Genomic DNA, 16355 nt, shown 5'->3' with positions numbered 1-16355 from the left:
CAGCCTGTGATTTAATATTTTTGGGTCATGATCTGTCCATAGCAGGTGTTGCTTTTTAATATAGCTGTGGGTTCTGACTCGTGGGAGAAGCCCAAGAAAGATACTTATCAGATAGGATCTGGAAGAAATTACAAGATTTGCAGTTTACTTGGTTGAATCAGCCCCAGATTAAAAACAAAAAATCCTGATGGTACGTACCTTCAACATAGCAGCTACTATTTGTATTTTTTGATCTCGTGGTGTATGCTTCTTGTCATCAGAAGTTCTCCAGAATTTTTTTTTTGTGGGGGGGAAGACTAATTAAGAAACTTCATTACAAAAAATGCACACAGCCAATGACCTCAAGTACATTTTTGGCAAGAACGGACACACAGAAGACAGAATCATTGCTACATCACAGCCTTGTTCTTTTCCAAAGATGAAGTATCATTCAGGAACAGGCTAAGAGCAGGTACTATACTATCCTTTAAACTTCAGAGGGCTGGAAGAATGGCTTAGCAATTAAAGTGCTTGCCTGCAAAGCCTAAAGACCTAGGTTTGATTCCCCAGTACCCATGTAAGCCAGATGCACAAGATGGTACATGTGTCTGGAGTTCACTTGCAGTGGCTGAAGGACCTAGCATGCCCATTCCCTTTCAAATAAATACATGGATAAAATATTTTTTTTGAAATGTAATAAGTGCTGAAGAGATTGCTCAGCAGTTAAAACTCTTGTCTGCAAAGCCTAATGACCTGGGTTCGATTTCCTAGTACCCACATAAAGCCATATGCAATGGCACATGCATCTGGAGTTCCTTTGTGGTAGGTGGAGGTTCTGTCATACTTATTCTCTCTGCTTGCAAATAAATGAAGGTATTTTTTTTAAGTAATGGGTTGGCATTACACAAGTATACTGCATGTCCAGAAACCATGGTAGCCTAAACCTGTGGTGCTAACATTATGACATACATAGCATTGGATAAGCTAAAGTATCATCATCCTTTGATGTCTTAGGACAAAAAGCTTTTCAAGTCAAGCATGGTGGTGCATGCCTTTAGTCCCAGCACTTGGTAGACAGAGGTAGGAGGATTACTGTGAATTCAAGGCCACCCTGAGACTACATAGTGAATTCTAGGTCAGCCTAGGCCAGAGTGAGACTCCACCTTGAAAAACCTAAAAAGGGGGTGGGGATAGAGAGATAGCTTAGCGGTTAAGGTGTTTGCCTGCAAAGCCAAATGACCTACGTTCGATTACCCAGGACCCACCTTAGCCACATGCACAAGGGGGCACACATATCTGGAGTTCATTTGCAGTGGCTGGAGACCCTAGCGCGCCGGTTATTTCTCCCCCTTTTTCTGTTAAGTAAATAAGCTTCTCTGTAGTCATCTTGTTGCAAGCAGCTAATGGGCCATGCAGCTTCAACCTGTGCCTTTCTAGACTTGTCTGCTTATCAGACATCACTTAGACAAACTTACCATTTCTGCATGGCACAGCCTGAGAGATGCTCCTTTGTTACCCATGAGTGGCATGTCCAGTTCAAGCAGAATAAGTTATGAGCACCAGCAGTTAGTAAGAACATGCTCTCTAGGAGCTGGAAAGATGGCTTAACATAGCAGTTTAAGGTGCTTGCCTGTGAAGCCAAAGGACCCAGGTTCAATTCCCAAGGATCCATGTAAGCCAGATGCACAAGGTGGCACATGAGTCTGGAGTTTTGTTTGCAGTGGGTAGACACCCTGGTGTGCCCATTCTTTCTCTATCTGCTTCTCTTTTTTTCTTCTCTCTCACACTCAAACAAAATTTTAAAAAGAACCCTTCAAAAATTTTTTAAAAACCTGCTCCCCTCTGAACATGGCTCAAGCTTCTTTTCCATGGCTCCCAAGTCACTTCAATCTAATATGGCAAGGGCCAAGGGCATGGACAGGCAGGAATAATCCTGAAACAAGAGCCTCTGGGTAAACTTCATCAGCAAGGGATTTTAATGAGTGGGAGAATTGGAGAGGCAGGACCAACAATTCAGACATTAGGGGGCAGCTACAGTAATCTCAGGCTGTGTACCCATGAATGAGTTCCATCCATCTAGAACCTGACAGGATGGAGAGGACATCTCTAGAATTGCAAGGTCCCAAATACTGAAAGTTAAAACCTGCTTTCTCATCTCTATCACACCTTCCAAGGCTTAGGGTCCATTGTGGAAAAGGTGGCAGGAAGAATGTAAGAGCCAAGAAAAGGTAGGACTCCTTACAAGGCACTTTTTCATACACAAAATGGCCCGGTATTTTATGACCTCACAGTGTTGGGCACTACCTACAATAAGACCAGTACAATAGAAGGAAAAGATGATATCAAAATAAAAGAGACTGAAAGCAGGCGTGGTGGCGCATCCCTTTAATCCCAGCACTAATTTTTTAGTTTTATAAATATTACCACAATTGAAAAGTATATATGTTCAGTGAAAAAGAAAAAAAAAGGAAGAGGAGGAGGGGAGAAGATTATTCCAGAGCTAAGGAAGAAAAAGAATGAGGAATGGCTGGTATTAGGCATGATGGTCTCATAGCTTTAAAAATCAAGCCGGGCATGGTGGCACATGACTTTAATCCCAGCACTTGGGAGTCAGAGGTAGGAGGATCACCATGAGTTCAAGGCCACCCTGAGACTACATAGTGAATTCCAGGTCAGCCTGGGCTAGAGTGAGACCCTACCCCAAAAAACCAAAATAAATAAATAAATAGGTAAAAATAAAGAGACTGATTGAGAGGGGGAGGGGTTATGATGGGAGTGGAGTTGTAAAGGGGAAAAGTGAGGGGGAGGGAATTATAGTTTATCGTCTATAATTATGGAAGTTGTCAATAAAAAAAAAACCGGGCTGGAGAGATGGCTTAGCGGTTAAGCGCTTGCCTGTGAAGCCTAAGGACCCCGGTTCGAGGCTCGGTTCCCCAGGTCCCACGTTAGCCAGATGCACAAGGGGGCGCACGCGTCTGGAGTTCGTTTGCAGAGGCTGGAATCCCTGGCGCGCCCATTCTCTCTCTCTCCCTCTATCTATCTTTCTCTCTGTGTCTGTCGCTCTCAAATAAATAAATAAATAAAAATTAAAAAAAAAATATTAAAAAAAAAACCAAAAAAAAAAACCAGAAACTGCTTTCTCAGAAACCACCACCAAACCAACACATACTTCCTAGCCTTAAGCATACCTACTTAATGCTGAGCAATATTACCCCTCAGACACATGGTCCTCTCCTTCATTACTGCCTTTAACTGAAAAGTCACTACCCTCAGCCCAACACAGACAAAAATGTTCTATCACTAAATAAACCATGCTTCCAGTTTACATCTCTCAGGCTGAGCTGGGTGAGCTCCCAAGGTGGGTAGACTCTTCACGGTCCACAATGCAGCTAGCTAAAGGGATTCCATCCGCCCACTCAGGTGACCCAAGGTGCTTACCTCCAAACTTAGCTGGGGTTGGGTTTTTTGACTTAAGGACCAAAAAATAGACAATGTCCCCTACCCCACCACCCCCTACCTATATACATACCCAGGGGTCCAGGAGGCAGAATCAGAGGTGTAAGGCCTATCCTGAGCACCAAGTAATTCCACATCTCATTGCATGTACTGGGGGACGAGGGTGAAAGGTTGGATGCTGTGTCACGTGGCACTCTAGAGGTTTCTGTTCTCTAGCAACTATTTGGCCAACCCCACATTGCAACTACTCCCTTCCTAAGCACTGGCCTTTGCGCACGTGTGCAGGTGGTTAACCCTCATCTCCATCATTCCACTTACACTTCATAATGCCAGACACAAAGAAGACCAGGCAGTAGTTTCAAGCAGCTCCTTCTTCAGTTCAGTCTTAAGCTGTAAAAGGAAAGTTAGCTCATTTATAGAGGATCGTCTCCAAACACAGGGCTGGAAGGCCATCTCACCGAAGATTGTGGTAAATGTAGGCTTCAGCATACAGAACAGTTTTAAAAATGTAATACTGCTTATTTAACTTCAAACACATCTCAGCATTCTAAACATACAAAAAATAACACAATGTTGCAAATTGTGTTGAAGTGCAGAGGGCCCTCAAACTTTCAATGATGCAGTAGTTCTTTTGCTTTGCTGACAAAGATGAGTTCTAGTTCAGAAACGAAGTTTGAAAGTCTACTGCACTGAAATAAAAGAATAACTGCAAACACTTCTTCTCATGCCAACTGACCCCACCCCCCTTTTCCACAACTAAGAATGTCAGCAGAATGCTGTCACTATATACAAAACAAGACAACCTGAAGCTAAATGGATGCTCACTGCAGTATCAACAGGTCCAGCCTCACAGTGCATGCCCTGAGCTACAAGCCCCTCAAGAAGGCATCTCCCCCCCATTCTCCACGCCACACAAGGAGCATCAAGAGTTTGTCTCCGTTGTTTTGTTCTCTTTACAAACTATAGAGATGTACAGTTGACAACTCAGGATTTCTAGCCAATAGCCATAGAGCTACCATCACCTTACAAGTTGAAAACAAAATGCCAGAAACATCTCCAAATGCCTTGTCACCCCAACAGCAAAGTGCACAGAGTGAGAACATGAGAGTGTCTTTTCATCTTAAAAATGCTTGGAAGCATGTACAACTTTGGTACAGTTTCAGGGTGCTCCGAACACCCATGGCCACTTCACGTAAACCGCTGACACTTTGAGAGACTACAGTATGATCGTGATCAAGTTTTGTGATTAAACCGAATGAGGGCAATAGACACGGCTCCAAGGAGAGATGTGTCAGTCACGGCGCTCCCTACTCTTAAGGCATTCACAAAGGGACAGATAAGCAGTTTATTCATCCTCCTCTTCATCTTCCTCTTCCATCTTTTTCTGGGCAACTTTGGCAGGACCCTTGGCGCCATCAAACTTCCCTTTGGACTTATAGCCTGCAACATCCTTGTCATACGTGACCTTCAGCTTGGCTGCCTTGCTGACCTACGGTTGCTTCTCACTGTCACTCAAGTTATTCCACATCTCCCCCAGCTTCTGGGTGACATCTCCAATAGAAATGCCAGGGTTATATGTGGATACTAGCTACAGATGATTGGGCTTCTGCGTGAGAATGAAAATACTTAGTAGCAGAGGCCAGTAAGTTAAAAAGGAGACATAAAGGGAAGAGAAAGGAAGGGAGGAGGGTACTTAATAGGTTGATATTATATATATGTAAGTACAATGATTGTGATGGGGAGTTAATATGATGGAGAATGGAATTTCAAAGGGGAAAGTGGGGGGGGGGAGGGAGGGAATTATCATGGGATTTTTTTATAATCATAGAAAATGCTAATAAAAATTTAAAAACAAGAACCATTTATCCTATAACCTCTTAGCATTAGTTACTTTTGGAAATGCTGACACAAGTGGCTCCATTTTGTTGCCTTTGAGATAGTGTCTCCCTATGAAGCCCAAGTTAGCCTCAAACTCACAATCTTCTTGTTTCAGCCTTCCAAATGCTGACTATTGGCTGATATCTGGGTTCCATGGGCACCTCTAGAAGGTTCTGGGTTCTTGTGTCCCACATTAAGAAACCAGACAGAGATGCATGGATAGTAGCAGGAAGGGGGCAGTTTATTGGAAGAAGATAAACTTCCAAGAAGAAGCAGGTCAGAGCACAGCAAATGACTGCGTAGAGAATAGGAGCTTGTCTATCCCGTAGTGCAGGCTTTGGGGGTCACTCATGTGGAGTGGGCTTTCACACCTATTCTGTTACATGCAGCTCTACATATAGCTTCATGCATCATGTCTCATTAGCATCTTAACTCCCCATGCAGGAGAGTGAGTTTTAGTATCACAATGAGTCACCTTCAGACACTGGAGTACCTCTGCTCCTGTGCCAGTGGCTGGCCGTAGTTCTTCTCCACCAGGGGACTTCCAACTTTCCTCTCTAACAACTGTTTCTTTCCTGCCTCACTGCGATCAAACACATGTGCCACCACACCAAAGCTGACTCCATTCTTACTCTGACAGCGTTCCCCTTATCCTTGAACAATTGTCTCTGACTAACCACCTGGTGGGTTGCTCTTGATTGTCCCTTGTGCTGAGATGAGATCTTGCTTGGCTAGCTTGATCTGATCCCATGTTGCAGGTGGCAAATGACAGTTACTGGCAAGAAAACCCCTTTGTGGGGGATCAAGTTCAAGAAGGACTGGAGTTCTTTCTCAAGTCTGTCTACCCTGCTAGTGATGTACTACTACCTCTGAAAACATTTGCTTTGTTCTTTTGTGAGAAGTTGGACTTCTGTACACAACTATTAGAAACTTTTACAAGAATACAAAAAGAGGAAATATTTAAAGAAAAACTAGCTTTAAAAGTAATACTTGGGCTGGGTAAATGGCTTAGCGGCTAAGGCATTTGCCTGCAAAGCCTAAGGACCCAGGTTCGATTCCCCAGGGCCCACGTAAGCCAGCTGCACAAGGGGGGGTGCATGTGTCTGAAGTTCGTTTGCAGTGGCTGGAGGCCCCAGCATGCCCATTCTCTCTATCTATCTTCCTCTTCCTCTCTTTCTCAAATAAATAAATAAATAAAATCTATTTTACCCCCCCCCAAAAAAAGAAATGCCAGGGTTTGTGGACTTGATCTTGGGATGGAATTCTCAACAGAATAAAAAAAATCCAGACGGTGGTCTTTTGGGGGCATTGGGGTCCTTTTTCTTCTTGCCTCCTTTAGCTGGTCCTTAGTATTTCATTTCTCGATCATAGCGCACTTTATCTGTCTTCACCATTTCATCAAACTTGGATTTTTCCTTGCTGGACATTGTCTTCCACCTCTCAGAACACTTCTTGGAAAACTCTGCAAAATTGACAGGGACCTCTGGGTTTTTCTTCTTATATTCTTCTCTGCAAGTCTGCACAAAGAAGGCATAGGCAGACATCTTGCCCTTTGGCTTCTTGGGGTCACCTTTAGCCATCCTGACTGTACTGTTCACTCCCCTGGGCGGTGCAGGGCATGACGCACGGCTCAGCACTCCCCAGCCTCACACTAGCTGACTCTGCGAAAGCCACCAGTTCTCTAGATTTTTGTTTTCAATCCACAAGTATTTTCCAACAGTGACTCATTAGGTTATAGTTAGAAGTCAGCACTGGTACTTTACTTCCTAGAGGCTCCAGGACAGAACCAGTTTGTTCTCTGCCTTTTCTAGTTTCTAGGGGCCTGCATACCTCAGCATCTGGTTCTCTCATGCCATAGGCCATGTACTCTCAAGTTCCTGATGGCCTCTCTGGGTTAGGTATGGAAAGGACCATGAGTGAAAACCCTTGAACACTTAGGGAACCCTGCCTTGGTTTTTAGCCTTATCTATCATGAAGGTGGAGGATATGTTTAATCAGTTATTTCTGGTCTCCTTGTACTTGGAGGAATATGGAGTCAGTAGGCACCTCTGAAGATCCCTCAGAGCTGGTTTTAAGGTGTGCAGCACATTTGTCCCCTGGGTATCTTACTAGCATTGTGACTCATGAGTGGATCTCCATTTCCCTCTGTGGGTCTGTTGAGTTCCCACAGACAAGCAGATGAGAGACAGGGTTACATTGGCCACCTGCGCAGTTTCTGGTAGTACATGTTCCCTGGGTGGGTGGGGGTGGTTTCTGGCTTTTCCCTATCAGCACAGAGCTCCTCTTGGAGGTCAGGGCAAGCAGACCCTGCTCTTCTTCAGGGTCTCTTGGTGTGTCCCAAAGTTTCCCTCTACCCTATGAGCCAGGATATCCCCTTCATACCATGGCTTCAGCTTATTATATAGAAAAATCTTTTTCTTTTTTAATAGGGAGTTAAAGATTACCCAAAAATGTAATTTGAAATTTAAAATTGGTACGATGAATGCAAGGTCACGGAGAGATGGCTCAGTGGTTAAAGGTGCTTACTTGCAAAGCCTGATAGGCCCGGGTTCAGTTCCCCAGTACCTATGTAAAGCCAGATGCACAAATTGGTGCATGCATCTGCATCTGGAGTTCATTTGTGTGGCAGGAGGCCCTGGTGTGGCCATACACTCTGCCTCTTTGTCTCTTTCAACTAAATAAAAATATTAAACAAACACTAACTAAATTCTATCTAATTAAGAATTGAACACAAGGGATGGGGAGATGGGCCTTGCTTGCAAAACCTACCCTTCCAGATTCAATTTTCTAGTACCCACATAAAGCCAGCTACACAAAGTGGCACATAAGTCTGGAGTTCATTAGTCCTGGCAAGGCCCTGGTGCACCCATTGCATCTGTCTCTCTCTCACAAATAATACACACACAAATTCTTTTAAAGTTTGAGACAAAGGCAGACAAAGGGAGCACACCAGGGCTTCCCACCACTGCAAACTAACGCCATATGCCACTTTGTGTAGCTGGCTTTATGTGGGTACTAGGGAATCAAACTCAGTTCTTTAGGCTTTGCAGGCAAGTGCTTTAACCACTGAACCATCTCTCCAGGCCTAAAGTTTCTTTAAATAATCATTCTTTTTTCATCACCAACCTGAGATGCTGTCATTCCTGAATCAGTGAAGGCAAACACTGAACCATTACTGACAGTAACATAATTTGTTCCAGCATTTACATTTTAATGTTGGGCACTAACAACACATATACTGAGGAATGAATCATAGTTTTGCCTTCACAGAGCTTCCCACCTAGAGGAGGAGTGTATCATGTACCAAAGATCAAAGTTAGTTAGGTGTGGTGGTGCATACCTTTAATCTCAGCACTCCAGAGGCCATGAGTTTGAGGCCACCCTGAGACTATATAGTGAATTCCAGATCAGCCTGGGCTAGAGCAAGACCCTACCTAGAAAAACAAAAAACAACAACAAAAAAAAAAAAAAAAAAAAGATTGAAGCTAAGTAACAAAAATGCTGGAACTGTAAAGATTAGAGGACAAGAAATTTTATATATAAACACACACACACATACACAAAATTTGCTGTGATAGTTTATATTGATTGCCAACCTGAATGGACCTAGAATCACTTGTGAGGGTTTATCTTGAATAGGTTAATAGATGGAACAATGGCCTTGATCAGAAGCACCTGAAATGAAGACAATATACTGTTGCTTTTTCTACTTTTATTTATGAATAACAGAACTCCTCTCATAGACACAAACACTGACATTTTAAGGGGTCCACTAACAATAACAACAAAAGTGACACTTTGATTAACACCAGTCTGTATAGCTCATATTCAGGAACCACTGTACATACGGTCTTGAATAGGATATTTCACCTCAAAGACAGGAAATAAGTCCTTGATCTGGAGGGCACAACTACCCACAAGGCAGAAAGTACCACCTTCAATCTTCAGCATCATCAAACTGTCCTGTTTCAAAGACCATCTTAGAATAATGGGGTATCAGTGGAGGTGGATGGTGCCAACTGGGATCATACATCATATCTCCTTGAGGGACACAGCACACCCAAGGTTTGATTTCTTGAGAAATGCTCCCCTGAATGTCATCGGCATCTGCAGATAGTTCCAAAAGACAGATAAAAGAAAGGAAGGAAGGTAAAGATGGACTGTACAAGAAAAAACTGTCTAGGGGAAAGAAACTTGCACTTATATTGTGATATAAAAAGCAGCTGTCACAAATGTCAGACCTGGAACAAAGATAAGGCTGAACTCATACGTGTAGTTTTTCTTCCATATTATTTTCCTTTAGGGGTAGTCTGTGGGGGGGGGGGGTATGAAAAATTCTACTTAAGACCTCAGAAACTCCCTACGTACCATAAGGATTCCCTTGGTCTGCTTTCAACTCCAAGTCCCAGTCCTCATTAAAAAGATGAGCAGCCTGTTCCATAGACCGACAGTGTGTTCCTTCTGGCAGCTTCCAGGCATTCAGTTCCCCATCAGCCTCTTCTTCCTCCACAGCAAAGCCTTCCTCTTCAGAACATGGGCCCTCACCATGAGAAGGAATGTCATTAGGAATGCCCTGGGATCCGCTGGCTAAGAAGTTAAGGAAAAGAAGGTCTTACAATTGGTAAAATGCACAGGTCTGCTTATGTGCCTGGAAAACTCTTGACATTCATTGAAAGGACAATGTTCAGTTTGTTTTAGAAACAGGAGTTTTTGATAATTTCATGTCAATAAGATTTTTGTCTTAGGCAAAAACATTAAATGGCAGACCCTGTTGTTCACATAAAAGAATATCTCATAGTTGAAATTTTCAAGTGGCTTACATATGATCAAGCCCAAGGGCCTCTGGCAAATGATGCACTTTTAAAACCCATACTGCCCTTTTCAATTTCTTCGGAGCATATTAGTGGTGAGTGCAGGTGCAGATGGAGTAGGGAAACAGGTAGAGAAGAGCTGGGCCTATCCAGTCCTCTATATTGTTCCTGAATTCAGGGAATCCTTACAAAAATGTAACAAAACCTGGGAAAGGGCAATAGACTTCCAAAGCATAGGGTACTATGGTAGGAAAGGAATCAGTCTAAAAACATCCATGTTTTTAATACTGTAATAACAGCTGTAAGCAATAAAGTAACAGTTCAGAGCATGGGGTTTCAATGCAGAGAACTAGAGTTTACATCTGTTCTGCCAACAATTAAGTATGCACAAGGTACACAACCAAAAGAATTAACAATAATATCAGATAAAACAAGAATGTTCACTGCATCATGATTCAGTCAGCAAATATGTCCATCAACAAAATGCAGTATATCTAATGGTGGGACTGTGCAGCCGCACAAAGGAATGAAGTGTTGATGCATACATGCTACAATGCAGTTAATGGCCAGAGTGATGGCTCAGTAGTTAAAGTGCTTGTCTGCAAAACCTAATGACCCAGATTCAAGTCCTCAGTACCCACATAAAGCCAGATGTAGAAAGTGGCACAAGGATATGGAGTTCATTTGCAGTGCCTGGAGGTCCTGACACACCCATGTTCTCTCTCCTCCGCTTGCAAATAAATAAGTATAGAGTTGTTGGGCATGGTGGTACATGGATCCCAGTGAGTTGGAGGCCACCCTGAGACTAATTCCAGGTCAGCAAGACCCTACCTCAAAACACCAAAAAAAAATTTATTTTACACACACACACACACACACACACACACATACAGAGAGAGAGAATGTGTGTGTGTTTGTGTGAAAAGGAGCCAGACACAAGAGACCAAGCACTGTAATACTCTTATTTATAGTCAATTCCCATTTGTCCACTTAGAACAGTTAGGAGCATTGGAAGCAAAGAATAGAGTGTGTCTATTTAATAGGTATGGGGTGATGAATATATTATGGAACTAGATAGTTATGATAGCTGGGGAACACTGTCAATGCTAAATGCCACCGAACTGTATGCTCTAACATCAGTAAGTAGTAAAGTACATATCTTTTACCACATTTAAAGAAAAACTTTGTGGACTGGAGAGATGGTCTAGTGGTTAAGGTGTTTGCCTGTGAGGCCAAACACCAGGTTTGATTCCCTAGGACCCATGTAAGCCAGATGTACAAGGTGGCACATGCATCTGAAATTCATCTGCTGTGGCCTGAGGCCCTGGTGCACCCATCCCTCTCCCCAGCCTCTTTCTTGCAAATGAATAAATAAAAAACTTAAAAAATAAAAAGGACTTTATTAAGTGCCTTGGTTTCCCCACCTGTAAAATAGGTATCAGGTTGTTGTGAGAATTTATTTTTGATGAAAAAGGAAAAAAAATATTTGAAGTGGTGCATGACACAGTTGAGTACTCAGAATCTGTCAGCTGCCATGATCACACCATTTTGTGCTTGACTCATATCAGCCCTGTCTAGTAATATTCTGTAGTAGGTGTTCAATAGTGCTAGCCCCATGAAATGTGAACTAAAAAAAAAAAAAAGAGCCAAATTTCTTTTTTTTTTTGAGGTAGGGTCTCACTCTAGGATGACCTGAAATTTACTATACAGTCTCAGGGTGGCCTTGAACTTAAAATAACCCACCTACCTCTGCCTCTGAGTGCTGGGATTAAAAGTATGCACTACCATGCCTGGCTCCAAATTTCTTGTTGTATTAAATTATAATCAACATGGCATCAGTGGCTATTGTATCTAGACCCTCTCACTCAATCCTCAAATGCTTTTAAGACAGGTGTCATAAGCCTCATTTTAAAGATGAAGAAAGGCTACTTATCTAAAACTACAAAACACAAGGCCAGGACTCTATGACCTGGAGCTGGAACTGAACCAACTTTTAGTGGATTCACAGTTTATATGTTCTTTGCTGTCTCAAGCTATTCCTCTAAGTAGAAAGGATGCTTTGGACATAAACAAAATCCAGGAGTTCCTTGGAGCTTTCAAATGAAGGCTCCATTGAAATACTGGGCAGAGAAGGTGACTCACTGTCAAAAAAAAAAAAAAAAAACTGGCTAGCAAGAAAAGATACACAAGACATAGGGTCTGTCCTGCCTGTTCCTCCATGTCTTCCAACATCCACCCCAGTTTCCACCATCTACTTGCCTAGTCGATCCATGGCTATCTCGGTCTCTTTTTCATAACCAGAGAAGTCTGCTGTGGCAAAGCAAGCCTGTAGAAAAACAATTACCAGGAACGTGGGTATATGGGGCATGCCCAACAAAAAGCCATGATTAGCAGCTCTAAATCCACCCTTCCAAATTGCCTTTCAGAGGTAAGGCTTGCCTCTACCTGTGAAACTGAGCAAGGCTACAGGGGGCAGGGCTTCACTCATTTCCACTCCTGTAGGCATCAGCCCAGCAGTACTTCTCCACGCAAAACAGTAGGGAATAGTTTCTTGCAATGACTTCTAAGTCAGCTGCCAATTTTGCCAACACTGGTAGAGTCAGCTTTGTCTCTGGCTCTCATTTCAGAGGTCTGGGTGTCAGGATTTCTTCAAGTTCCAAGATCTTGTCACCTGAAACAGCTTCCTGTTCCCAAGGATTGGAATTTCAGCTCTGTTGACCTTTTTCTCTAAATTTATACATTATAATCACTCTAAGTTCATCACTTTGTTTCCTTAGCCACAGGGCAGGAGCTCTTTCCAGAAGCTGTTGCTTCTACATATACTTTTACCTTTTAAGTTATTCAATAACTTTCTATGTAACCACTCCTAACTCAATGATACATAGGGGGGTCACGGAATTAAATCTTTGCGTTACATGCTGAAAGGAATTACTCTAATCCTTATGGTCAACCGGATACTTCTCTGCCCCATTACTTAAAATTTACCAAACCCTATCACCTCCAAGATCTTTGTTTAATGGAACCAGCAATGTCTATAGCCTGAATGATTAGACCCGATTCAATTCTAGCACTGCCCTTCATTCAAGGTGTGACCTCTAGAAATGGAGGTAAGTGTTCTGATCTTGTATAGGGCTTTTTATAACATAACATTTATGAAAACATCTAATTTGGGTTGGGGATGCAGCTCAACTGGAAGAGTGCTTACCTAGCAAGCACAAACTTCTGGGCTCAGTCTCCAGCATCACCTAAAACGGGGTGTGGCAACACATGCCTAGAATCCCAACACTTAGAAGGTATAACCAGAAGGATCAGATATTCAAGGTCATCCTTGACTACATAGTGCGTTCTCAAGAAAAGAAAAGAAAAAGAAAAAAGGAGGGAAAACACCTACTGTTGTGGGAATGTAACATTTATGAATTTAAATTCACTTTTTTTTTCTATATCTAAATTGAACCTGGCATTCATCTCAGCAACATTTAGTCATGCCTAGGCTTAATGACTCAATTCCTTCTACCTTGGTCAGTGACAACCGCTGTTTACTGCTGCCCACTAAAGGGTTGGACTTCTCACCTGAACCTTCTTGTCATCTCTCCACCCACCTACCTTGACTTACCAGACTTACAAAGGGTAGTCACTGCTTTCTCAAAACCTTCAACAGGCTGGGCGTGGTGTAGCACACCTTTAATCCCAGCAGTAGGGAGGCAGAGTTAGAAGGATCACTGTAAATTGGAGGCCAGCCTGAGACTACATAGTGAATTCCAGGTCAGCCTGGGCTACATCAAGACCCTACCCTGAAACAAAACAAAACAACAAACCTTCAACAGTCCTCCCCACTGCCTTGATACAAATTCAACCAGGCCAGTCACATGACTCTTCTCCCATCAACCTACTGAGCACAGTCCCCTTCCTGTAAAAAGCATGCTGTGGGACCCAATCTCAAAGTCTATTTGCCCACTACTTTCTGATACCAGGCCTTTGTTGGGCCCCACCCTCTTACCTGGAAGAGGAAGTACCTGGGCCCTGACTAAATCAACTAATTTTCTTTGCACAACTATGGCAATATATATATATATATATATATATATATATATATATATATATATATATATATATATATATATATATATATATATATATATCTTGGGGCAAGTATCATCTTTGATGCTTACTATCTATTCACCAAGTTTTATTAAGTTAAGTAACTGTGCCCAGTTACAACGCCGGGTGCTTGGATAGTCGTAAACGCAGGATTTTATCGTCAAAGAGGTCAGTAAGTAGAGACTGACGCTTAACAAGGGCAGGTGCTGACTGTAATAGTTGAAAAGCCAGGTGATGTCTGGTGTGTTTTTGACAAGAAGTTTCTGGAAGCCCTGTGTCAAACAGGGCCTTTTGGTTTTATTAAACAGAAGGCGCAGGTGACACTGGCATCCTAGATTAGCGACACATCTCTACCAAAAGTCAGAGATCCTGAATGTACAAGTCCTCTGCTCCGCCCTTACCTGGCTTAACTCTTGGCCACTGGCTTCACCTTCCATTCGCACGAAAAGGCGTCTGGGGCCTTGGCCCTACCCGCCCTCTCCAAGGTTCGCCCCGCGCACTCCCGTCGTTATCCACAGTTCCAGGGCCGCAGCGCGCAAGCCCCGCAACGGCCCACCCCCCGCCTCGCCTCACCTTCCGCGAGCTCGGCAGCGAAGGGCCCTGCGGCGGCCCCGCGGCCTCCCGAGCCGCGTCCCCCGCCGCCAGAGGGTCCATGCCCCGCCGCCCGCGGCCCGGCCTCCGGATGCGCTCGGCCACGTGACGGCGACTCGCTGCAGAGGGCCAATGGCCGCGGCGCTCGCGGCGAGGGGGCGGGGCATGCTCATCCCAGCCCCGCCAGCCCACGGGGTCCTATCTGCAGCTCACGTGACTCGCTTGCTTATGGCTCGCGCCCCACCTTCCCTAAGTCTAACCCCCAGCAATTGCTGCTGTAAAACCCTAGGCTGGGCCCTGGAGTGCCTGAGGACCGCTGTCCCTTCCCGACCTCGTAGGGCCCTTCCTGTTGCAGGATTAATTGACTGGCTTTATTTAAGGCACGGTTGTCAACAGTTAATGCTGTTAAGGCTCCGATCACTTCCCCTTCTAACCCTACACCGTTTATTCTAGAATTCTACAACTGGACTGTAACTTTTCTATCAAAGGGCAACAATTCAGTAACCTGGAGAGTCACCACCTAGAGTTAATAATCATTTAAAAAATTCCTCCAGGGGGGAGGGAGGGTAATACCATGGGATTTTTTTTTTTTATAATCATGGAAAAGTTAATAAAAATTAAAAAAAAAAAAACAAAGTTACTCCAGGGCTGGAGAGATGGCTTAGCGGTCAAGGCGCTTGCCTGCAAAGCTTAAATGCTCATTTTCGGACTCTCAGACCCACAAAGTGGAGCAAGGGCACAAAGTCGCACATGCGCACAAGGGGGCCCACACTTTCAGAGTTCAATTGCAGTGGTTGGAGGCCTTGGCATGCAAATTCTCTCTCATTAAAAAAAAAAAAAAAAAAAAGTTACTGCATTAAGAACCAGGATAGATGATCAAAGTTTGATACCACATACCCTTTATGCTCACTCAGTAGAGACTTGGAGTACACAAAACCTTGTGTCTATGATCTGGTTATATAAAGCATCACGGTTTGTGGGGTGAACAACCAGGCTGCAAAAAGCAACCTTCCCTGCCAGCACTGTCTAAACTCTAGTAACAAACTTGTTCAAGGTGTGGTAATCACGAAAGCTGGGATTTCTTCCTGACCAAATCACCTCATGACAGTCTTGTGGCATACTAGAGCACCTCTTTCTTCATCTCCCTTTAAAGCACGTGCTGTGTGCAAATGGCATTAGGCACATAAATGTAGGGTAAAGTTGACACATAATATTCATGCGTTTTCTTCTTTTTTCTCTATGTAGAATTTTTTTTTCTTTTTTTTTTTTTTATGGTAGGATCTAACGCTAGCTCAGGCTGACCTGAAATTCACTATGTAGTCTTAGGCTGGCCTCCAACTCACAGTGATCCTCCTATCTCAGTCTCGCAAGTGTTGGGATTAAAGGTGTGCGCCACCACACCTAGGTTCTATGTAGACTTTTTATGCAGAAAGCAATGCGACAAGTTAATGTGCGTTCGCTTCTGCTGACCTATGAGTCAATTTCGTCAAATCTGACCTACTCTAGGTCAGCACTGCCAAAAAGAATCTTCTGCAATGGTGG

General features: G+C 43.5%; 1 protein-coding gene and 1 pseudogene across 1 annotated transcript; both read right to left on the bottom strand.

The window, feature by feature from the left end:
* Nucleotides 1-4780: 4780 nt before the first annotated feature.
* LOC123459536 lies at nt 4781-6902 on the bottom strand (annotated as a pseudogene).
* A 2108-nt stretch (nt 6903-9010) lies between these two features.
* Nucleotides 9011-14876, bottom strand: Coprs (coordinator of PRMT5 and differentiation stimulator). Its single transcript, XM_045145745.1, has 4 exons — nt 14796-14876; nt 12384-12450; nt 9682-9900; nt 9011-9420 (listed from the first exon to the last, which is right to left on the bottom strand). Exons 1-4 carry the CDS (start codon nt 14874-14876, stop codon nt 9251-9253), a joined length of 537 nt encoding a protein of 178 aa, XP_045001680.1. The 3' UTR covers nt 9011-9250.
* Between the last annotated feature and the right edge of the window lie 1479 nt (nt 14877-16355).

This window comes from Jaculus jaculus, chromosome 3, assembly GCF_020740685.1.
Source record: "Jaculus jaculus isolate mJacJac1 chromosome 3, mJacJac1.mat.Y.cur, whole genome shotgun sequence".
NCBI classification, from domain to species: domain Eukaryota; kingdom Metazoa; phylum Chordata; class Mammalia; order Rodentia; family Dipodidae; genus Jaculus; species Jaculus jaculus.
The sequence above is the reverse complement of the archived record's forward strand: the minus strand, read 5'-3'. Positions and strand labels throughout refer to the sequence as shown.

Bases quoted from the DNA above. Each gene is read 5' to 3' on its own strand.
- Coprs (XM_045145745.1), bottom strand. From the start codon at position 14,876: ATGGACCCTCTGGCGGCGGGGGACGCGGCTCGGGAGGCCGCGGGGCCG. The intron at 12,451-14,795 runs GTGAGGCGAGGC...GTTTTTCTACAG, and splicing joins CGCTGCCGAGCTCGCGGAAG to GCTTGCTTTGCCACAGCAGA. The intron at 9,901-12,383 runs GCAAGTAGATGG...TTAACTTCTTAG, and splicing joins GATAGCCATGGATCGACTAG to CCAGCGGATCCCAGGGCATT.